This window comes from Polychytrium aggregatum (assembly GCF_025602895.1).
Source record: "Polychytrium aggregatum strain JEL109 chromosome Unknown BJ171scaffold_1, whole genome shotgun sequence".
NCBI classification, from domain to species: Eukaryota; Fungi; Chytridiomycota; class Chytridiomycetes; order Polychytriales; genus Polychytrium; species Polychytrium aggregatum.
Window position 1 is genome coordinate 125,504 of NW_026516203.1, and position 22,890 is coordinate 148,393.

Consider the following 22,890-nt stretch of genomic DNA (forward strand, 5'->3'; position numbering starts at 1 on the left):
TGCATTGGGAGGGGGTGAGATATATCTCCTCCTTCCTTTTCGGCCGACATTGGGCTAGGATTGAATCGTTCGCCGTCTCTCGGCCGGATGGTGGAGGGGATGATGCCGAGGTGGGAAATTAGGCGTTGTAGGTCGACGAGGCGACACGGCCGCCGCGGCCGGTCCAGTTGGTGTGGACCCACTTGCCCTCCTGGCCCTCGATCTCGTAGGTGTGGGCACCAAAGTAATCACGCTGTTGGCAAGGAGAAGTAGAAGCGTCAGCAACCAGATCGGCCGACAGGGCTGATTGCCGTGGTAAATGCGCCATGGCGAGCGGTATGACTGATGACAACCCATCGTCTAAACCACACACAATCAACAGCCAGACGGGTGGATCATGCTCACCTGGGCCTGGAGGAGGTTGGCGGGGAGCTTGGCAGATCGGTAGCCGTCGTAGAAAGACAGGGCAGACGAGAAGCAGGGAACGGGGACACCGAGGAGGACGGCCTGCGAGACGACGCGACGGAACGAGGGGATGGCGCGGTGGATGGCGTCGGTGAAGAACGAGTCCAGGAGGAGGTTCTGGAGTCCAGGGTTCTTGCGGAAGGCGTTGGTGATGTCGCCGAGGAAGCGGCTGCGGATGATGCAGCCACCACGCCACATGAGGGCGATGCCGCCGTAGTTGAGGTTCCAGCCCTGCTCCTTGGCAGCCTCACGGAGCTCCATGAAGCCCTGGGCGTACGAGATGAGCTTGGCAGCGTAGACGGCCTGGCGGATGTCCTCGACAAACTGCTGCTTGTCGCCGGTGAACTGGGCCTGGGCGTGGGACTTGAGGATGGTGGAGGCGTGGACACGCTCCTGCTTGAGAGCCGAGAGGCAGCGAGCAAAGACAGCCTCGCCGATGAGGGTCACAGGGGTGCCGAGGTCCAGGGCAGAGATGGCGGTCCACTTGCCGGTACCTTTCTGAGAGACGGCGAGTCGAAAGGCGGGAGGAAAGGACAATCGAGTCAGCCACCGTGGCAATATGTATGTGCGTGGTGTCGCTGTGACCAGCCGGCGAAGCAGGACATACCACCAGCCTCTGTTCGGCCGATTTGCAAGACCCACGACCAAAACGGGGCAGCAGCAAGAACGTACCTGGCCAGCCTTGTCGAGGATCTTGGCGACGAGAGGAGTGCCGTCCTCGTCGTTGAAGCGGACAATGTCGCGGGTGATCTCGACCAGGAAAGAGTCGAGCTCGCCCTTGTTCCACTCCTCAAAGATGTTGCCCATCTCCTCGTGCGAGAGGCCGAGGACGTCCTTCAGGAGAGAGTAGGCCTCGGAGAGGATCTGCATGTCTCCGTACTCGATGCCGTTGTGGACCATCTTGACGTAGTGGCCAGAGCCGCCCTCGCCGACCCAGTCGCAGCAGGGCTCGCCGGAAGCAGTCTTGGCAGAGATGTCCTGGAAGATGGACTTGAGATGGGGCCTACAGCAGACCAACAAAAGGTGGAGAAGGGCAGGGTCAGGCGAAGAAGCAACGTTGCGCGAGGCGGCAATGCGGCACAACGCGGCACAATGCCACTGCAGGGGGCTGGAGACGCACAACACGACACGCTCTTACCAGGCAGCAGGCGAGCCACCGGGCATGATCGAGGGGCCGTAGCGGGCACCCTCCTCACCGCCAGAGACACCGGCGCCGACGTAGAGGAAGCCCTTGCTCTCGAGCTCCTTGACACGGCGGATGGTGTCGGGGAAGTGCGAGTTGCCACCATCGATGATGATGTCACCGGCCTCGAGGTAGGGGAGGAGCTGGGCAATGAAGGCATCGACGGCATCGCCGGCCTTGACAAGGAGCATAACCTTGCGGGGGCGCTTGAGCTTGGCGCAGAGCTCTTCGATGGAGCGGGCGCCCTGGATGTTGGTGCCTAGAAGGCCGAAGGGGAGCCGGTGCGGGATAGAGGCTCGAGGTTAGCACGAATGCTACTGCGGCCACGGACAGTTGCACGTTTTTGAGCGGGGTGGTGGTGCCCAGCACGACAGAGCGCCGTCGCTGCGTGGGCCGCAAGACGACGGGTGTGCCCAAGGCCAGATCCAGCCAGATCCACGAGCGAGACAACCAGGGGTGCATTGCACAGCGGTGGATCTATGGAGGAACTCGCTCGAGACGCGCAGGCGCACGATGTGCGGGATCGACACTGACCCTTGGCCTCGTGAGCCAGGAACTGGTCGACCTTCTCGACAGTTCTGTTGTAGGCAACGACGGTGTAGCCGTGGTCGTTCATGTTGAGGATCAGGTTCTGACCCTGCATTTGGCGGAGGAGGTTGGAGGCAAAGGGCAGATCGGTGTCAACAACTAGATCGACCGAGAAACAAGCAGCCGTCGCGACGAGCAGCGGCAGGGGAGAGCAAGATGATGGCGAAGACGTACCATGACGGCCAGGCCGATAAGACCGATATCACCACTGCCGAAACGACGGGAGCGACGCCGAGCGAATAGAGAAATTGGGCGATGCCACAGAGCATGCAGACGAGCCAGAGCCAGAGAGTAAGCGCTTGTGGAGCTCCTCCCCCTTTCTTTAAAAAGAAGCCGAGGCAGCAGAAGATAGCAGCATCGACACCTAGACAATGCGGCTGGCAAACCTCCGCAGACCACGACCCAGACATGCGCGATGAGATCAAGGGCTTACGTGGGAGCAGACATGGTTTGCGATGGAGAAGGATTGAGCAGGTGGAGAGCAGATGAGGCAGGACGATTCCAGCAACGCAAGGGTCGAGGCAACGGCGGGACGCAAACGGGTTTATATCGCGATAGAGGCGTGCTGCGGGCGAGGGCCGAGAAACGGCTGCGCGAACACAAGATTGCGGTTTGGGGGAGAGAGCGCGGACGAGGGCCAGGGCGAGAGACGGCGATCGAAGGCGATGGAGGGGCGAAAAAGCAAAAACGGGAACGAGATCAGCCGCGGGGATTGGAGCGCGACGGCACCAGCCAGCGGGGTGTTTGTCAGCGAGGGGGTGAAAGGGAGGACATGGCAGATCCAGTGCGAGAGACTTGTCTAGCGCCGTGATATCAAGCGCAGAGTGCGAGATATCAAGTGCAGGTGTATCAAGTGTGGATTTATCAAGTGCAGGTGTATCAAGTGCAGAGTACAGATGACATTGTCTCAATTGGGTCCGGCAAGACTGGGCTGGACAGGACTGGACTGGACCGAACTGGATTGGATTGGGCGTCGGCGCCGGCCTTGTCCTGCCGGTCTTGGTCTCTGGATGGTCTCGTTCTTGTCTGCTCTCGCTCGGTGGCAGAACGGACGATGCTCTGCCATGCCATGCCATGCCATGCCATGCCATGCCATGCCCGCTGCTGCATCGATCCTGCCGAATTGAATCGCTGCTGCTGCTCGCATGGATCCACGGCAGGCAGATCCAGGACGGGTCTCGCTCTGTCCCGTCCTGTCTCAAAGCAGGTGGGATCTGTGCCAAGGGTCTCGTCATGCTGCTATCGCGCCTGGCACCGATCCGTACAGCATCTGATACGCCCTGGCGCCTGGCGCTGTTCCTGGCGATGACAAACCTGCGGCTGGGCTTGGAGTCTATGCTTGGAGCTTATGCTTGGAGTTTGGGCTTGCGCTCCGAGGCTTGGCTCGGCAAACAGCGCCAACCAGCCACGCCATGCGCAGCGACCGGAACAGAGGCGTTGTGGACACCCGATGGCATATGATGATCTGCGGGCCGTGCGATTACCCCCGCTGGGCCGTGAGCCGCAAGACGGACGATGCATCCTGTCCTTTGCCCACACTCGCTCCCCATGGTGGGCGACGGACGGATGTGTTTTCAAGAGCCAGAGAGGGTGATATACAGGGTGCTCCGTTTTTATTAATGAATGCCGCCGATGTAGACAGTGCAGGATGGGTGTTGGCGAGCCGCGTTGCGAGGCGCGCTCTCTATTCTACATGAGTTGTATCGCTGGGTATGGACCTAGCAATACGTGGGCTTGGATGGCGAGGCCAGAGTGGAGGAAAGAGTTGGACAGAGAGGGTATACCATTTGGCAATCCAGACCGAATCGCCCAGGCTCGAGGCGGGCAAGCAAGCAAGCAAGCAAGCCCCCGGCGATGAGACACGGACTGCTGCGGATTGTCCTGGTACTCCTCTGTGGCATTCCTCTGTGACAAGATCACAGGGCTACTGCTTTAGAGCAGAGTGGGGCGGACAACAACGACGGGAACCTGGCAGTGGTCGAGGCAGTAGGCGCCAAAGTCGTGGCTGGACTTTTTCTGGTCGTAGCCAAGGACGAGAGTGCTGGCCTTGAGGTTGACAGCCTGAGGCAAAGGGAGAAAGCCGGGACAGAGTCAGTGCCAGCCCGAGAGTCACTCAATCCATGCGTGCGATTCATGGCGATTGATGGCGATTGATGGCGATCGGAGCCGCCGTCGACGGGCTGCGGACAGTAATACTCACAGCATTGCAGAGGGCAACACGAGGATCCTGGTCGGCGTGGACAACACGGAAGTAAGTCTCGATCTGGCGCTTCTCGGTCTTCTCCATCTCGAGGAGCAGGTTGTTGGCGCGCTCCTGGGCGAGCGATTCGGCGGCGCTCATCTCGGGAGTGAGCTCGGAGACCTTGGTGGTGCCCTCGGTCCAGCCGGGCAGGACGGTGATGATGGTAGCGGTGTCGCCGTCGCTGAGGAGATGGCGGTAGGCCCAGGTGAAGGTGAACGACGAGGCGTCGGTGAGGTCAAGGCCGATGACGTAGTGCGACATGACAGGCAGGTTGGAGAGAGAGGCGGGTGCGGGTGCTGGAGGCAGATGGCGCTGTTGGAACTGGTGGAAGAAACACAGTGGAGACCAACCCGGCGACGCATCGGCCCGTCGCGGTTTTATCGTCGTCGACGGGCATGCCCGTCATCATGACTCACCAGCCGCCCGTGCTGGAGGGAACCGCGCCGCCGGCAGCCGGGATGGCGTTGCGTGCGCTGGCAGCCAGCCAATCGCAGGCGGACACCGGTCTGCAGCGCCACACGGCGGCCTTGCCAGCGGGGCGACGGTGGCGCGGCAGCAGCGACGCGCCTGTGCTGCGCGATCACAGCAGATGAATTCATTGAGCCGGCAGTGACTCACGGTGCGCCACGGCGCGCTCTCGCTGGGGAGGCGAGAAGGTCTCGGTGCTGGCTCGATGCTGACTCGATGTTGACTCGGTGCTGACTCACTGGCTGAATGGTGGACCAGCCAAAGACCGACTCGCTCATGATGGTTGTTCGGCTCGTCTCGCTCGGGACATGCCGGTGATACCAGATCTGGCATGGGCTTGGGCAGCGAGCTCGTCCTGGGAACTGCCATCTGGGTCCCGGCGACTTTGGATGCACCGATCGATGTTGGGGTTGCTGTGTCGTCAGGATCCAGGATCCAGAAGAGCGGCCGCCCTCGACCGCATGTCGTGGCGATATGCCCGGTTCACCAGCGAGTGCATCAGCAAGTGATCAGCGAGTACATCAGCAAATGCATCAGCAAATGCATCTGCGAGTGCATCAGCGATCGGCCACACATCGACCGTCAAGCATCGATCGCACATCAAATGCCATCGATCGCACATCAAATGCCATCGACGGAATATCAAGTGCCAGCAGCCCAATGTCCTCGACCAGCGCTCCCATGCCACCGCCCCAGCCCATCCGCCAGCATTTGCACCCACCGCCGCCCACGCCCGCACACACACACACCCGCGCCGCCGTTTCGCCTTCGTCTGGGCCGCTCCTTTTCCTTCGCCCGCTTGCCCACCAGGGCCCTCCTCCTGTTCTCACGCACAGGCCTGGCCCTCCCTTGCCTCGCGCGAGCCCTTCTGCCATACAACCCCTATCCCACGCCCGCGTCCACGCCGTCCATCTCCAGCCGCCGATGGGCCGAACACCCAGAAACCCGGGCTCCGTCCCGCCCACCGTCCCGTCCATCGTCCCTGTCCGCATCGACCCCGCTGGTCCTGTGCATATCGACATTGCCAGCCACCAGCGAACGGTCATCAAGGTGGGTCTGCCTGTCCTGCATGACCCTGCACGGCTCCTTGGCTCCTTGCCGTTCATGGTGCCTTCTGGTGATGCATCCGCGGGGTCCGGACGGCGGATCTCAGCATCCCCAAGTGTTTCCTGGGCCATGTCGTCGCTGAATGGGCACAACCCGTCGGCTGAGTGGGCAAGCCGTCAGCCTCTTGTCATTTGGCTACACCTCTCTCTTGCCAGCTGTCCGTTCCTCCATCTTCCCCCCACGAGTCTCTGGTTCTCTGGCTGTGTGCGATGCTGGTCCATCTCGCTTTCCCTGACGGGGCCATGTTGACTATCCGCTCCGCTGCTGCTCATGATCCGTCGCTGTCCTCACCATTGGGTTTGCTCCTTCGCCACCAGCTCGCCACCGCCGTCGACCACACCATCATCTCGCTCCAGAGACTGAAGGATGCCTGTCTCGAATGTCTCTCGACGACCCTACCCTTGGCCGCCCCTGCCTCAGAGCCACCCATCCAGCATTCTCCCGGGCCCGTCCTCCCGGCTGTGTCCGCGCCTGCCATCCCGGCCCAGACGGTGTTGCCTGCATCCAAGCATGCCCGGACAAAGGATCCCAATCGTCCTGCACGCCCCATGACGAGCTACCTCATGTTCTGCGAGGATATCCGCGATCAGGTCCGCGAGCAGAACCCCAGCTTCGGCCCGCATGATGTCGCCAAGACCATCGGCCAGCTGTGGAAAACCATGGCTGACGAAGAAAGGATGGTACGGACCCCCAGTGTTCGCGAGCTGCTGTCTTCCACTCTCTTGGCTGTGCCGACGAGACCCTCTACTCAATCTTCTGTCGTGGATTGACGCATGGCTATTGATCTCTCTGCACATTCATAGCCATACACAACCCGGTACGAGGCCGCCAAAGCGAAATACGACGCCGCCATTGAGGAGTACCACCAAAACCAAGCCCCCAAGAGCCTCCAGCCCATCGAGCCTGTCAAGCCCGGCCCGCCTGAGGCCAAGGCTAAGCGCCGCTACAACCGCAATCCAAACATTCCTCCTCGACCGCTGACGAGCTTCATCATCTTCAGCAACGAAGTGCGCGAACGCCTGCGACACGAGCGCCCCAATCTCAAGCCTCACGAGATTGTCAAGACCATTGGAGTGCTCTGGCGAGGTCTCAGCGATCAGGAGCGGCAGGTGAGCGCAGTAGCTGGGTCACGAAACAACCCACGATTTGCGTGGGAAGGCAGCATGAATCGCGGAGATCGCTGTCCCGGCGGGAACCCTGCGACAAAACCCATCGATATGTCCGGTTGTCGGTGGTTGCAGCATTGCACAGTGGGACACAGAGCGTATCAAACAATTCCCCGTTCCGCACCAAAGCCGGCGATGCGCACACCATCGTCGCTTTACTGACAGCTCCTTGCTGATCCTCTCCCCTGTGATGCAGCCGTATCTGGACCAATACGAGCTCAAGATGCGGACATACAAGGCCGCCAAGGATGCCTACCAAGGCTTGCATGACGTCGGCGCCAGTGGGAGTGGGAGCGCCCCGGTGGCGACAAGTTTGGCTGCATCACTCAGCGGCAGCATGGTCAGCGATCAGACCCACAGCCATGGCCATCTCCCCATGACCGGCACCGAAACTGCAGTCGCCAGTATCTATCCAGTCGGCTTCCCGATGTTCCAATTCTCAAACATGATTGCCTCCAGTGAAATACCTCTTGCTGGGCCCAGCAACAACAATAACGGAGGCGACGCCATCAAGAGCGTGGGGAATAATGCCAACGCAAACCAAGGGGGCAATTCACCCGCCACGCTTCAAGGCACCGTCGCTGCATCTATCCCCAGCCCAACTCCAGTGCCTGCTCCATTGGCGCCTGTGCGCAATGGCAAGACCAGAGTCCGTCCTGCAGCCCGACAAACTCAGTCGGCGACCAAGGCATCAACGCCCGCCAAAGCCAAGATATCCCCCAAGACGGATACCAGTGCCCAGAGTGACACAGCGACATCAAAGATCGAGAAGCGCAAGCGAAAGACATCAAATGCGCCTGCGACACAGCCAAAGCAGGCCAGGACCCGCAAGGCTCAGTCCGAAAACCAGAGCGAGTCAGCGGCTGAGCCGCCCACGAAACGAGGTCGACGAGGATAAGGATCAACACGAATAGGAGTGTGCTCGGATCCGGGGTAACATGAACGGCCCTTGCCTCCGTATTCCCCCCCCCTCAATGACGAAGAATGCACTGCTTGCACCTTCACAACCACCCATACTTACCGTGGAAACTCTTTACGATCGTCGATTGTGATTGATCTGTTGCGCCATCCCAGAAATTTTCCAGTTTTGATGTGAAACGTTTTGCTGTTCAGTATTGCGTTGCAGCCGCTTTCTGTGCTTCTATTCAGTGCCATTTTGTGTTGGTTTGACGATTATGATATTATCTGTTTGATGTCGAGTCATGCCGCCATTGAGTGCATACATGTCCTTGACGGCCCGTAGGACTCGGACCTATGTTTCAAATATGATCAGTAGTCCTTCCTGTTTCAAGAAAGACACCAAGGAATTCAATAACACACACGAAACTGGGACAGGGAGGTGGAGGCGAAGGCGTGTGAAATGGATGACTTCAATGGGTGGTCCGGTGTCCACATGAAGCGGAACCAAGAATGGATGGTCGTTCGCGGCAAGTTGAAATACAGCTGAGATCACAGGAGAAGTGCCAGGACCCACTGGCCAGGACATGGACCACCAGCAGGTCAGCACCAGTTTGGATGATAGCCCAAAACACCAGTGCACCGACAGAGCCATCAACACTTTGGATATATTAGAGATTAGAGATTAGAGATTAGAGATTAGAGGATAGAGATTAATGACGGAGAAGAGAGGATGGAGAGTATAGGGGGTATAGAGTATAGAGGGGATAGAGAGTATAGCACAGGGAGCGAGTAACGACCATCGAGGGTGTCAGTGTGAGGAGGGTCGTGAGTCGAGTATGTCTCGAGAGTCGGGTATGTCTCGAGAGCTGAGTATGTCTCAAGAGAATGCTTCAAGAGTCGGGTATGTCTCAAGAGAATGCTTCAAGAGTCGGGTGCGTCCCGAGAGTTGAAAAAGAGAGTTGACGATGAGAGCTGACGAGGAGAGTTGACGGTGCCCTGGCTGTTGCAGCGGAATAATTGCAGCAAAGAGCTGAGCAACGACAGAGACCAAAGAGTTGGATAGAAAGAGAGCGAGGAGGGGAGGGTGTTCGACCCAGAGTCTCTACGCCCCGACATACAGCGGATTGTCAAAGACGCCGCCTGGCGATTCGTACAGCGGATTGGCCCGTGCGGCATTCGACAGTGCGTCGCCGACGCCGCTGTTCATGACGCTGGACGACACCGATCCCGGTCGATAGAAGAATGCTGCAGCTCCAGCGGCTCCCACGGCAGCGACGCCGCCCACCACCGACGCCGTAATCACCCCGATCGACGGACCCGTCGATGTCGGAACGCTCTCGGTCGGGATGCAGCCCACAAACGGCTGGTACTCGATCGTCATGGCCGCCTGGGTCGACCCAATGTCGTTCTTGTAGCTGTTGGCATAGACGTTGCCATAGACGACGCCCGACGGCGAAGCCACATCAGCACTCGGGGCCAGAATCATTCCTTGGAGCTCGACGTTGGCCAGCTGGAGGCTGGTGGCCGCCACAAGGTTGAAGATCACTCGGCTGCGATACGGCTCCAGGACCGACATGTCGCAGCTGCCGACCGAGACACTGGTGCCGCCAACGTTGATAATCAGGGTGGCCGACGGACACGAGGTCAGAACATCTTCGCCTAAAAGCACGATCCGCTGGGCCTGCTGCAGATTTGCGGCCGAGAGCGAGGCGGCAAACACGTTGGAGGAGGCGTTGGCGTTGCGGAGATCAAGGGTCAGGTCGGTTCCGTTGAGGAAGGACTGGACATTGGCCGAGACGGCGGCGAGGCTTGAGGAGAGCGCCGAGAGATACGAGAAGGTGGCGGTGAAGTCGGTCTTGTTCTGATGGCGGCGGCGTAGATCCGACAGAGTGACCACGAAGGCGCAATGTGTGGGTTGTGGGTTGTGGGTTGTGGGTTGTGGGTTGTGGGTTGTGGGTTGTGGGTTGTGGGTTGTGGGTTGTGGGTTGTGGGTTGTGGGTTGTGGGTTGTGGGTTGTGGCAAACATGCAATGCACACAAGTACATTCAAACATGGGTGGAGGTTTATAGTGCAGATGCACCCAGGAATATGTTGAGCGATAAAATGTGAGCGAATGTCCTCGGCTGATAGCATTCAGTCACGCAGCGCAGGAGCACTGCAACACCAAGTAATTGCTTCACAACAACCGCAGCTCGAGCTCGCTGCCACTCAATACTACTGTCACCAACGTTCCGATTCACCGGCGCTCCCACTGCCCACATCACGATCCGCCGCTCGCGCGAGCCCATGTATCGTGCATCGTGCATCGTGCATCGTGCATCGTGCATCGTGCATCGTGCATCGTGCATCGTGCATCGTGCATCGTGCATCGTACATCGTACATCGTACATCATGCATCATGCATCATGAATCGCTTGCACTTACATAGATCGATCCGCATCCTGAGCTTACAAACGATACTGATTCGGTGGCGTTCTGTCCGCTCGCAAAATAGCCGTTCGATACCGTCAGGGCCGAGTCGGTCGAGAATCGCGCGTCCACCATCGACTTGTTGACGCTCTGATCGACAATCGCCGAGTTGGCAAGATAGACCGGGAGTTGGTTCTGCGAGAGGAAGCCAGTAACTTGGTCGCACGAACCAAACTGGCCGTCGTAAAGGGAGCGACCAACATCCAGGTTGTTGGATACGATGCTTCCGCCGACTGCGATTCTCCCCCCAATGGCTGTTTGAGCGCGTCCAAGGTCCAAAAGAGAACGCACAGGACGAAATAGAGCGAGGGTGACGTATCGATGATGTGAGGGAGACATATGGATCGCGTGATAGCAATAGCGGATGATGGCATCCGGACGATGGCACAGAAGGTCCGTAGACGGCGTAGGGATCGGAAGCGATCGGTGGATAGAACATTGATATTTGTCGGCATTTGTTGGTATTTGTCGGTATTTGGTGATTGAATCCACCGATGGTAATATTGATGGTTGATATTGATGGTTGACATTGATTATTGATATTGATGGTGGGCGACCATATATGAGATGTAGATGATTGTGCGTGAGAAACGGTATCCAGGCCCGCGCCAAACTCCCAAGCGGAACCCGATCAGAACGCTATGTGCCTTTCAAATCCCAACACTATGCGCTCACTTCTATATCCATAACAAACAACATATCAGGACCCACTCTACGGCCCATAAAAATATTCACTGATATCGAATGGCTCCAGTGAGGATTGACTACATACCACCATTGCTGACAACCACGTCACCACGAACAATGAGGCTGTATCCGCCAGTGAGATAGCTTGAGGAGGGTCCCCAATACTGGTTTCCACACGACCAATTCGGTAAGGCGGCACAGGTGATTGAAGGAGCTGGGGCTGACGAGGGCGAGGGCGAGGGCGAGGGTGAAGGAGAAGGTGAGGGAGACGGAGACGGAGAGGGACTTGGAGACGGAGAGGGACTTGGAGACGGAGAGGGACTTGGAGACGGAGAGGGACTTGGAGACGGAGAGGGACTTGGAGACGGAGAGGGACTTGGAGACGGAGAGGGACTTGGAGACGGAGAGGGACTTGGAGACGGAGAGGGACTTGGAGACGGAGAGGGACTTGGAGACGGCGATGGGCTTGGTGATGGAGATGGAGATGGACTTGGAGAGGGAGATGGTGATGCTGATGGCGAAGGACTTGGAGACGGCGATGGAGAAGGAGAGGGAGATGGGCTTGGTGATGGAGATGGGCTTGGTGATGGAGATGGAGATGGAGACGGACTGGGGGATGGGGACGGTGATGGTGAAGGTGAGGGAGACGGAGATGGAGATGGCGATGGCGATGGCGATGGACTCGGGGATGGTGATGGTGAGGGTGATGCAGAGGGTGAGGGACTTGGAGAGGGAGATGGAGACGGAGATGGAGATGGAGATGGAGATGGAGATGGTGACGGACTTGGAGATGGACTTGGAGAGGGCGAAGGTGAAGGGGAAGGACTTGGCGATGGAGACGGAGACGGACTTGGTGATGGAGAAGGCGATGGAGATGGAGATGGACTGGGAGGTGGTGATGGCGAGGGTGATGGGGATGGCGATGGAGAGGGTGACGGACTTGGACTGGGTGACGGTGATGGAGAGGGACTCGGAGATGGCGAGGGTGATGGCGAGGGTGATGGCGATGGAGAGGGTGAGGGACTTGGAGAAGGTGACGGAGACGGAGATGGCGATGGTGAGGGAGATGGACTTGGGGAAGGTGATGGGGACGGGGATGGCGAAGGGCTCGGAGATGGCGAGGGAGATGGAGATGGACTGGGAGATGGAGATGGGGACGGACTTGGACTGGGTGATGGACTTGGAGATGGCGATGGTGAGGGAGATGGTGAAGGAGATGGTGATGGAGATGGCGAAGGGCTTGGAGATGGGGACGGAGATGGTGAAGGTGATGGAGATGGAGAGGGCGATGGGGACGGACTCGGGGAAGGAGATGGCGAAGGGCTTGGAGATGGGGACGGAGATGGTGAAGGTGATGGAGATGGCGAAGGTGATGGAGATGGAGATGGAGATGGAGATGGAGATGGAGATGGAGATGGAGATGGAGAGGGCGATGGGGACGGACTCGGGGAAGGAGATGGCGAAGGGCTTGGAGATGGGGACGGACTGGGAGATGGGGACGGACTGGGAGATGGTGAGGGAGACGGAGATGGGGATGGACTGGGAGATGGTGAAGGAGATGGAGATGGAGATGGTGAAGGACTTGGAGACGGTGACGGTGACGGAGATGGAGATGGAGAGGGAGATGGACTTGGAGATGGAGATGGAGATGGAGATGGACTTGGAGAGGGCGATGGGGACGGACTCGGGGAAGGTGAAGGTGATGGAGATGGAGATGGTGAAGGTGATGGAGATGGTGAAGGTGATGGAGATGGTGAAGGTGATGGAGATGGAGATGGGGATGGAGATGGGGACGGACTTGGACTGGGTGAAGGTGAAGGTGAGGGCGATGGGGACGGACTTGGGGAAGGAGATGGCGAAGGGCTTGGAGATGGGGACGGACTGGGAGATGGGGACGGACTGGGAGATGGTGAGGGAGACGGAGATGGGGATGGAGATGGAGATGGGGATGGAGATGGAGATGGACTTGGAGAGGGCGATGGGGACGGACTCGGGGAAGGTGAAGGTGATGGAGATGGTGAAGGTGATGGAGATGGCGAAGGTGATGGAGATGGGGATGGGGATGGAGATGGGGATGGAGATGGCGATGGAGATGGAGATGGTGATGGTGAGGGAGATGGGGACGGACTTGGACTGGGTGATGGACTTGGAGAGGGCGATGGGGACGGACTCGGGGAAGGAGATGGCGAAGGGCTTGGAGATGGGGACGGACTGGGAGATGGGGACGGACTGGGAGATGGTGAGGGAGACGGAGATGGGGATGGACTGGGAGATGGTGAAGGAGATGGAGATGGAGATGGTGAAGGACTTGGAGACGGTGACGGTGACGGAGATGGAGATGGAGAGGGAGATGGACTTGGAGATGGAGATGGAGATGGAGATGGACTTGGAGAGGGCGATGGGGACGGACTCGGGGAAGGTGAAGGTGATGGAGATGGAGATGGTGAAGGTGATGGAGATGGTGAAGGTGATGGAGATGGTGAAGGTGATGGAGATGGAGATGGGGATGGAGATGGGGACGGACTTGGACTGGGTGAAGGTGAAGGTGAGGGCGATGGGGACGGACTTGGGGAAGGAGATGGCGAAGGGCTTGGAGATGGGGACGGACTGGGAGATGGGGACGGACTGGGAGATGGTGAGGGAGACGGAGATGGGGATGGACTGGGAGATGGTGAAGGAGATGGAGATGGACTTGGGGATGGAGATGGAGATGGAGAGGGAGATGGTGAAGGAGATGGAGATGGACTTGGGGATGGAGATGGAGATGGAGATGGAGATGGAGATGGAGATGGACTTGGAGATGGACTTGGAGATGGACTTGGAGAGGGCGAAGGTGAAGGGGAAGGACTTGGCGATGGAGACGGAGACGGACTTGGTGATGGAGAAGGCGATGGAGAAGGCGATGGAGATGGACTTGGACTGGGTGATGGACTGGGTGATGGACTTGGTGACGGCGAGGGGTCTATGACAAGGTATTGTCAGTAACGATTTCCAAGACATCTGGCCAATACTCCTCCATCATACCTGGAACTGTGATGCACGATGTTGAATTGACGACTGTATAGTGATTTTATATGTTAGTTTCAATTCCAGTTCGCCGATGCAAAGATTTAACCTTTGTTACCTTGGACGAAAAACTGTGCTGTGTACATCGACGTCGATACCGAGCCGGAGTTGCTTATGAAAGTTTGGAGTGGATAAACCCGACAATAGCCGTTTCTTTGCAGAACTTGAGCTTGTAATGACTTTGCAGCAGCATCACCCTGAAGATTTCTCAACGTTGCAGTGGCGTTGAAGTTACTGTAGTCGCTCGATTGAACAGCAGCCCCAGGATCACCGTACTGCGCAAGTGATGTATGAACAGTACTTGTTGCTGGAGGTGGTGAAGATTTGGAAGCCAAGGATTTGTAGTACGCATTCGTGCTGTCGAATGTACTTATGGGGCCGTTAGTGTTGGCATTAAAGTCAGACTTGATCAAAATGGAGACCAATGCGTTGTTTTGAATCACCAAGTTTGCAGTCTGGGCTATTTCGTCGTAAAAGCTTTGGTTCAGTGTTATTGGAGAAGCATTGGTGCGGTAAACTTGGCCGTAGCTGGATGAGTCAATATACATGCTTGTTTGGAAGAGAGGCTCAAACAAATTTGAACTGGAGCATGGAGTATTGGAGGAGATGGCTAATTTGAAATCAACCAGTCAGTGGTTGCATTGGTACTGTCCCAGCTTGAACCACAAACAGCTCCTCTGCAGCGATGCTTACAGTATTTCGCAGCGCAACCATACTGCTGCGAGTTTTGTCCATTGACGCGATAGGCGCTAACGATGGATTGTGGACATCAGTGGGATGCCATGTTTGCCACTAGTCATGACTTTTTGAGTTTGCGTTTACAATGCTCCATCAGCAGACTTACGACAAGGTGGGTAGATCACTATCTTCATCCGTCACTAAGATGATTTGCTTCTGCGTATTGTTTCCGCTCCTCCACGAGAGCGTGCATGGAGTGGATGAAGACACGTAGGCGGTCTGATACCAGGGCCTGTCAGCATCATTTCACACGCAACAGCCGCTCTCTGTCCCCTTACATCATGTGAAGCGCAAGATCGCTTACGCTGCACGATTTTCCGAGATCGGTTGGTTTGTTCAGTACCACTCGGATAGCTTCGAGCCCTGAAGACACATGCCGTTTTGCACCGGTGAGCCGCATTATTCGTTCCGTACTCTCTCGCGAGGGGTCAGCGAGCCGTCCAGCTAAAGAGTATCTGAACTGCAGAACGTTCCTCTGAGCTTACCGGCCTCTTGTCCTCCACCACTGCACCCGATTGCATTCAAGGCGGCAGCTGCGGCGGTGCCGTTGCTCTGTAGGCATTGCACTCGTCAGTACAGCGTCAACGGAAAGGTAGTTCGGGCAATCGGCACTCATGATGTGAAAGCGCTTTACCGTGAATGGCAAGTAAAGTTGAGGTGTTCCGCCAATGGTTGCGATGGCAAACCGGGCATTGACTCCTTGACTGACCAGGCTTTTGACAAAGCCTGAGAGACCACTGGCTATTTGGGCCTGGTACGGACACATACTCCCCGAAATATCAATGATAAATAGAAAGTCTGCAGCAAGCTGGACCTGAGTTGTCGTTGTGGTGTTGGTGCATACAACAGCGGCGCTGGCGTGTGTCGCTGCGAGGAGCAACGCTGCCAGCGTTGCTGCCCAAAGCTGTCTCCAAGTAGCCAGTCGATGCATGGCCGTTGATTCCTCGCTGAAAGCTCCTGGAGAATATTGGTCAAGGCTGTCGGTTGCTCAGACCAACATGCTTATATCCCACTCGCATGGGTCGCCCACAGAGCAATTCTGGCGACACCGATCAATCACGGTGCGAACGTCCGCAATTGTCTTGGGACCGAGGCCGGCAGCTTTATTGTTGTGGAGCATGGCGTGCTCGTGCGGGCCATTCATGCAGCCCGATTGCAGGAATTTCTTGGGAGAAGCTTCCTGGAAGAACCTGCGGCGACAATGCAGCCGGGGCGGCGCTTGGGGCTGCCAGCTACGATACTGAGAGAAACAACATGTCCCGACTGGACACTGCGTGGCTCAGCCCCCACCAATCTATTGTCATCCAGTGCTGTCTCGAAACGGCCTGAGCCGCTCTGGTTTGGTTGTGAATTCGACTCCACGCTCCACAATTTCTCAGTGTCGCAATGTGTCGCAATGTGTCGCCCCTCTCTTCATTTACAGTCAATCCAATAAAAACGGGACACCCGTGATTTTGACGATTGATCAAATATTTTCTTACCCACACTGGCCACGACCGTTCAGCGATGGGATTCTGGGTCTGAATCGAGGACGCCACTGTGCAGTGTCGCTGCCACCCCAAAAATGCGCTGGATTTGATGAGATTCTTTCTTGCCCAAGGGCAGAACCAGCCATGGTCGCTATTTTCTCGCGCAGATGGCTCCCCGCAAGCCAAAGACACCACCCAGGCGACCAAGTGGATCCAGAGCACCCACAAGATCCTTGGTCTGCAGGAATGGATGAGCACCACACCAAGTCCCAAGATCACCGGGTTGGCTTCCTTCCTGCAATACATTCGCCATGTGTTCGATGGAGACATGCTGGACAAACAGCTGTACTTCAGCCTGACCCGGCGACGGCGATTCAAGCGACTCGATCTCCACAGCAAGCGACAGCGCACTGTCCACGAGATGTGCAAGCAAGTCATCGACCAGGCACCAAGGGAGACCGAAGTGGTGATTGCCTTTGGGAATGCATCCTGGAAACAGGGGAAGGGATATGCTTCCAGTCCCAGGAGACTCAGGTTTGCCAAGTATTTCGAGCAATTCCACCACCACCAGAGACGCCCACCAGACCGACCCGTCTCCAAGATCCATGTGTGCTCGGTGAACGAGTTCAACACATCCCAGGTGTGCTCACATTGCCGGGAAGCCAAGCGACTCGAGATGGTTGAGCATCTTGACATCGAGAAACCACACTTTGTCCAGAGAGTCGAGTGAATGCACCACACTCACACATCGAGACATCAATGCCTCACGGAACATGATCTCGGTATGCCAGTCGATCATCGCCATAGGAGATCGACCGGGTGTATTCAAGACTGTGCTCCCGAAATCAACGAAAACAAAGCGATTGCCAACGAAGACAGGAGTGCAATGCCATGGCCTGCCCGCTGGGTCTACAAGTCAGTCAGCGGGGTTCAGACATCTGAAGCCAGGAAGGGGAAGTGTCCCGTTTTTCTGGACCGACTGTACAAGGATGAGCCGTGTCTCGACCACTACTGCGTTGTCTGTTTTTGCCATCGATGCACCAGAGCCATTCTTGTCCCAATGACTCCAGAGTTTCTGAGGGTCGCTGCACAATCACTCGATCCAAATGAACCCTTGTGCACATAATTGATACAGAAGCCCCCCAGCAAGGAGATCCATGCCTGTTACCGACGGTGACGAGGAAGCACTGTATTGAAATTTCTCGGGAGAGAATCGGACATGATTCGTCCAGTCTCGGATGAACTAGCTCGACTCGGCGCTGGCTCAATTGAACAGTATCGCCTGTACCATCGCATCAAACTCTGCGAGCGCTACCCGACTGTGCAAGCGCGTGAGTTCGTCAGAGTCGGTAGCCTCGACATATTGCAGCTGGATATGGATGGACTTGAGGGTCTTGGGCGACACTGTGCGGATGGCGTCAGGTCCTATACCGCGAATGATAGACAGGATGGCCACTATGGCGCCTTTGATTTTGCAAAGCGCGAGTGTGTGTTAACCAAGAGTAAGCATACTGGGGCTTTGCTGGCAAGTTCTGGTTTGATGCTGAGCCAGTCGCACTGGGCGCATCTCGTTCTTTACCTCGTCGGGTTTCCACCTGCTTCTCGAGCCTCAGCGTATTGACAATATAGTCCAACACTTGGTAAATGTACGGGACGACCGAAAAGGGCGAGATTTCGGCAATCTTGGCAACGAGCGAGAGCGCGCTCATGCGCATTTCGACCTTGTCGTCATGAAGGACCGAGAGCACAGGCACCAGAATCTCAGAGGCTGGGTCCAAACGTTGAGAAAGCAAACAGCCCAGTGGTTGGTAAGTGCGAGGTGGACAGGGACACGTGTCCGAAATCAAATACGCAGGCAGGCGATATGACATATTGAGTGTGGAGCGACAGAAGATGACCAGAGAGGCAAATAATAGCTATGGGAGAGTCTGGGGTCTGCGATATCGCCGTGTGTCGCAGGCGATAGAGAGTACCCGCTTGAACTGAGCACGCCCAGCGATGCGATGCAATGAAGCGATCGGTCGAGTGTGAAGGTGCTTTGGAACCCCTGGAGTGCTGCCCTCTGCAATATGCTGCTACTGCGCCTACCATATTTTGAGAAAACCTTTCCGGACCGATTGATGGTTTGGAGCACAGCTTCGCCGATCCTTAGTCTGTAGTCCATCCCAAACCCGGCAGCGTCAGAGTAACGCGACAAGATGCGACCCATGGATTGCTGCGGATACACATCAGTCATGCAACTCAGCCCCTTGATGGAATTGAGATACGCAAAGCTATCAGGGTCCTCGATCTTGTCAAGAAAAATGTCCAGAATATCGTCAAGGTGGGTCTCGGCAACGGCATCTTTGGAGCGGATCAGGTTCATGAGCAAAGCCATCCCTCGGGCCTGGATTGGGACCATATCTGACTGCAATTCCTTGAGAGCTTCTCCATATATCCTTTGCGATTCGCCGCTCGCGGTAGCTGTTTGGGCGCAGGAGATTCAAAAGTAAGATGTATATGAGTTGTCAAAGACTCGACATCTGATACAACGCACGCTGCGGGACTGGACTTGGACTCGATTCGATCTGTGGACGACGCTCACCTGAGGCGCTCTCACAGGCAGCCAGCTTGGCGGCTATGCTCAAACGAACAGCCTTCACCAGCTCGCGCAATTCCTCATTTTCTCTGGCCGAGTGTATCTGGAGGACCACCAATACGTCACGAAGAGCATTTTGGTGCTTATGGTCCAATGTGATATCTATCAGGGGCGAAAGTATAGAAAGATACATTTAGGAATCCAAAGTGGTGCCTGCGCCTAGAGCGGTCGACCTCAAGCTTCCCGCCTACAGATTGCGCGGTAGGTCATCACCTGTGTTCAAAACGGTGGAGAGGAGCCCAAGTCCCATAATGACTCCGTCGATATCGGCCCCAAAGATCATATTCTTGGAAAACATGATAATGTGGTCGGGCTTTTTGACAATCGACTCGCCAAACTTTTGCATCATCTTCATCACCAAGTCTGTTATTCGTACGGACCTGTGACAGGAGTGTTTCGGCACGAGTCAGTGCGGGCTTCCGAATCAGAGATCACAATACGAGCGGACTCATCCATTCTTTTTTCACGGCTACGACACGGATGCAGCATACGCGTACTCGATTGGGTCCAGGCCGTCTTCTTCGAGCGCATCACCAACTTGCGACTGTTTTTCGATAAGATATATGAAAAAATCTCCAAGTACGCGTTCGTTGTCCAAGAGTTGTAGAAACTCAAGGAATTCGTCGAGGTCAAATAGGGGCCTAGATATTGGATTTGGTCAGGACTAGCACGCGGCGTTGATTGCGGCTGATTTCCGAGTTCAATGTGGGGTGAATTCGACCATAGGCATCAGAGGTACGACAATGACCCACCGTTCTCCAACGCAAGTGGGATTCATGACGATTTGGATCCCACCTGCGGGACCTGGAGCCACCCGCGCTTTAGTAAGACTGGGGTCCAGGATGATCGAGCGAAGAACGTCAACCGACACAGACGGTTCGACTAGATTCAGCACCGAGCGCAGGACCGACTCCAGGATGATCTTGGTGCTTGATTTGCTCGATCGGCAATGAGCATATGCTGCGTACATAGGCACTGTCGCTGTGAAATTGTCGAGACGAGGTGAGATCACTGAGAATGCGACATGATCCAGCCGAGATCATCAATACGCTCTGGTCATGGTCAATCGGGCCGATAATGCGAGTGTTGCGCGAAATGACGAATGCCATGCACGAGGCAAAGCAAACAGCGCGCACCTGAAGCCAAAAACTGCAGGAGATATGGACAAGGCTCGTTCCCGGCCAGCAGCTGCTCCGTCAGACACAAGCTGGAATTAATATCTGCCTCTGTCGACAGGATAATGTCTCCATTGAGGTCAAACCCTTTTGGGTGGCTGGTGGCATAACAAAGCAATCAAAAGAGGTTAGATCGGCACAAGATGACTGTTTCCAGTCCCAGGAGCCGTAGTAGCGGATCGACAACATACAGAGTCCCCAGACTGTCGCGATAGTATAACATCCAAGGCTCCGTGGCAGGATCCACGACAATGCTTCTGCTCAACTCTGGATGCTTGTTGATCATTCGAACGGCGATAAACGCGGCGGCCTTTGACAGCACCCGATGTGCATCCCGGTTGCCCATGAGCTCCAAAACCTGAGGCCCAAGAATTCGATAATACTCCTGCTCGGGAGGCGGCGCATGCATTGGGAGCCATCGGATATCAGCTCGCCATCGGATATCAGCTCGCCATCGGATATCAACTCGCCATCAGACATCAGCTCGCCATGCCGATCCACGCAACTGTCCAGCTGATTGCCAGCAAAGCGGCCTACCTGGACCGAGCTGACCTGCCACGGGGTCCGCAGTATGAGGTTCGATATCTTCTCGAGTTGCATAACATCGATAAGCTCTACGTCACAACAACAGAGCGTTCGGAGTGCAAAATCGTGTCCATACAAGATTGTCAAAATGCGATGGCATGGGCGCAGTTCAGACCGAAGCACAATGGCAAGAGCGAGCGTCAGTGGAAGAAACAAGGGCGCAGGACAAAAACAGAGATTTCACACAATGACGCAAGCCCTTGCATTAGTCTCCCGTCGTTCCTGTAGGACATCATCTGTCGGCTCAACAAAATATGTACCATTGTCAATGTCGGAGGGAAGTGTGCCCTGCAGGACGGTACTAAGCCCGCGCGGCCTCATCAGCAGCTGGGACAGATAGCGGCCAGCGATTTTCTTGAGCCAGGGCGGAGGTGGGCGACGTCCTGTGCCCTGCAAGATCATGAGCGACTCGAAGACGATGCGTACATCGAGCCTAGATTGCATTCGCGATTAGCGATAATGTCGAGCAGCGATCATCAAGCAGAGGTATACAAGAGGGCAAAGGAAGCCAGTAGTGGCAGACAGATCGTTCGTACGTCGTGAAGAGCTCTTCGAAAGCAATCCGGCATTGCTCCTGGTCATCAAAACTGGTGGGGCTCGAGGACGGCGCTGCCGTTCGGATCGCGGTTGCGGTCGAGCAGTTGGAGCGTCGCCGCATCGCAACAGAGGCAGAAGCAAAAAAATAGCCCGAGTGGCCAAATGAATCGATATCGAGAGGCAGAGACAAAATCGGTCAGCCTCGTTCAAGCCCAGACTGTCCTATATTGGCGATAATATATATAGCACGCATAATTGATAGTAACTGGCCATTTCGGCAAGTGTCGCCCTGCCAACGTCATGCCAGAACGCAGTTCAACAGACTTACAGATGCTGGAGTATCCGAGTTGTAAAAGACCGGCAAAGACATCGGGTACATAGCGGGATACCATCCACCGAGCCAAAACGGACTGCTTCTGGTGCTTCATGATGCCAGCCAGAAACAAGCAAGACTGTTGGAGCAACTGAGGCTGGGGCGAGCCGCATTTGCCGTGACCCACTTGATCTGAGCATCAGCGATAGCCGAGCGATATGGAAGAGCAAAATCGATGGTAAATCTTCGTGTGTGCCATCAACTCACCAGCCCGGTATGTACAATCTGGCCATGGACCTGGAGAAGCACTTGGAGAGAGTCGTGGCCAATGGCACAGCGAGGAAAGAGACCACAGATGGATCCAGTGTGGTCAGGGTCTTGTTCATACCTGATGAGAACGAGACTGTATACTTGATCCGATTCGAGAGGGGCAGGCCCACATTTGGCTCAAGGAATGGCGCAAGCCCCCAGAAGATAATGATCTCTATCAGGGTGTTGACTAGCTTGAGATCCTTGGCTCCAAGATCTCGCACCTTGGCTGAGGGCGACGAGGGAGAAGGGGTAAGCATGGCCGTAGGCTTGACCGATAGACATTCATTCATGGCACAGGCGCCCATACCGTCAGGATTGATAACGAGGCTATTCATTTCGTCGAGGCATCGAGTGCATTCCGCCAGCAGAAACAGCACCATAGCCGAGTCGTCGGATGCAGCACCAATATTGAGTTCTGGATTGGCTTTGAGGAGCTTTTTTCGGAGCTGGGCACCAAGAGTCTCCCCCTTTTCGTCTGGATCAGGCCCAGGGCATCAGCGATGGCAGCGCAATCGCAGGCTGGACTGTTGCGATTTGCTGGACGGAATGACAATGCTGCACAAGATGCGGAATGGCCGCGAGCTCACCCGAGGGACCGACGATATGTGCAGCTCGCTCAAGGAGTCGGTCGATCTCCATGGTCTCGGCGCCGGAGCGGCTGGGCGCACCGAAGCCGTCCTGAGCATCCATATCTCTGGGGGATACCAAGATCAAGCCAGAACCGGCGCGGCCAGAGAACGAGCCAGAACCGAGACAAGACCGACGCCGCAATGGGCACGTGACACCCGGCATGAGCACCAACA

General features: G+C 56.3%; 6 protein-coding genes across 6 annotated transcripts; 2 read left to right on the forward strand and 4 right to left on the reverse strand.

Annotated features, from left to right (window-relative positions):
• Positions 1-52: 52 nt before the first annotated feature.
• On the reverse strand, positions 53-2,892 carry BJ171DRAFT_1520 (6-phosphogluconate dehydrogenase). The gene is made up of 7 exons (XM_053105796.1): positions 2,649-2,892; positions 2,390-2,423; positions 2,162-2,264; positions 1,583-1,886; positions 1,117-1,447; positions 385-942; positions 53-232 (listed from the first exon to the last, which is right to left on the reverse strand). The coding sequence occupies exons 1-7, from the start codon at positions 2,660-2,662 to the stop codon at positions 119-121; spliced, it is 1,458 nt and encodes a 485-aa protein (XP_052971626.1). The 5' UTR covers positions 2,663-2,892; the 3' UTR covers positions 53-118.
• Positions 2,893-3,796: 904 nt separating this feature from the next.
• Positions 3,797-4,789, reverse strand: BJ171DRAFT_594592 (uncharacterized protein). The gene is made up of 2 exons (XM_053114533.1): positions 4,416-4,789; positions 3,797-4,276 (listed from the first exon to the last, which is right to left on the reverse strand). The coding sequence occupies exons 1-2, from the start codon at positions 4,716-4,718 to the stop codon at positions 4,148-4,150; spliced, it is 432 nt and encodes a 143-aa protein (XP_052971627.1). The 5' UTR covers positions 4,719-4,789; the 3' UTR covers positions 3,797-4,147.
• A 1,060-nt stretch (positions 4,790-5,849) lies between these two features.
• On the forward strand, positions 5,850-8,096 carry BJ171DRAFT_576339 (high mobility group box domain-containing protein; the record flags this gene model as incomplete). The annotated part of the gene is made up of 4 exons (XM_053113743.1): positions 5,850-5,975; positions 6,350-6,712; positions 6,836-7,141; positions 7,395-8,096. 4 exons carry the CDS (start codon positions 5,850-5,852, stop codon positions 8,094-8,096), a joined length of 1,497 nt encoding a protein of 498 aa, XP_052971628.1.
• A 1,104-nt stretch (positions 8,097-9,200) lies between these two features.
• On the reverse strand, positions 9,201-15,989 carry BJ171DRAFT_470521 (uncharacterized protein; the record flags this gene model as incomplete). The annotated part of the gene is made up of 11 exons (XM_053108574.1): positions 9,201-9,959; positions 10,550-10,821; positions 11,340-11,398; positions 11,454-14,216; positions 14,279-14,311; positions 14,501-14,780; positions 15,014-15,069; positions 15,165-15,290; position 15,363; positions 15,544-15,610; positions 15,768-15,989. The coding sequence occupies 11 exons, from the start codon at positions 15,987-15,989 to the stop codon at positions 9,201-9,203; spliced, it is 4,638 nt and encodes a 1,545-aa protein (XP_052971629.1).
• Positions 15,990-16,671: 682 nt separating this feature from the next.
• Positions 16,672-17,257, forward strand: BJ171DRAFT_470522 (uncharacterized protein; the record flags this gene model as incomplete). The annotated part of the gene is made up of 2 exons (XM_053108575.1): positions 16,672-16,674; positions 16,727-17,257. The coding sequence occupies 2 exons, from the start codon at positions 16,672-16,674 to the stop codon at positions 17,255-17,257; spliced, it is 534 nt and encodes a 177-aa protein (XP_052971630.1).
• A 408-nt stretch (positions 17,258-17,665) lies between these two features.
• Positions 17,666-22,804, reverse strand: BJ171DRAFT_484378 (uncharacterized protein). The gene is made up of 16 exons (XM_053108981.1): positions 22,675-22,804; positions 22,395-22,562; positions 22,164-22,313; positions 21,791-21,967; positions 21,462-21,534; positions 21,186-21,358; positions 20,878-20,954; positions 20,532-20,725; positions 20,302-20,438; positions 19,918-20,146; positions 19,663-19,806; positions 19,379-19,545; positions 19,112-19,267; positions 18,616-18,990; positions 18,107-18,295; positions 17,666-17,991 (listed from the first exon to the last, which is right to left on the reverse strand). Exons 1-16 carry the CDS (start codon positions 22,775-22,777, stop codon positions 17,792-17,794), a joined length of 2,712 nt encoding a protein of 903 aa, XP_052971631.1. The 5' UTR covers positions 22,778-22,804; the 3' UTR covers positions 17,666-17,791.
• Between the last annotated feature and the right edge of the window lie 86 nt (positions 22,805-22,890).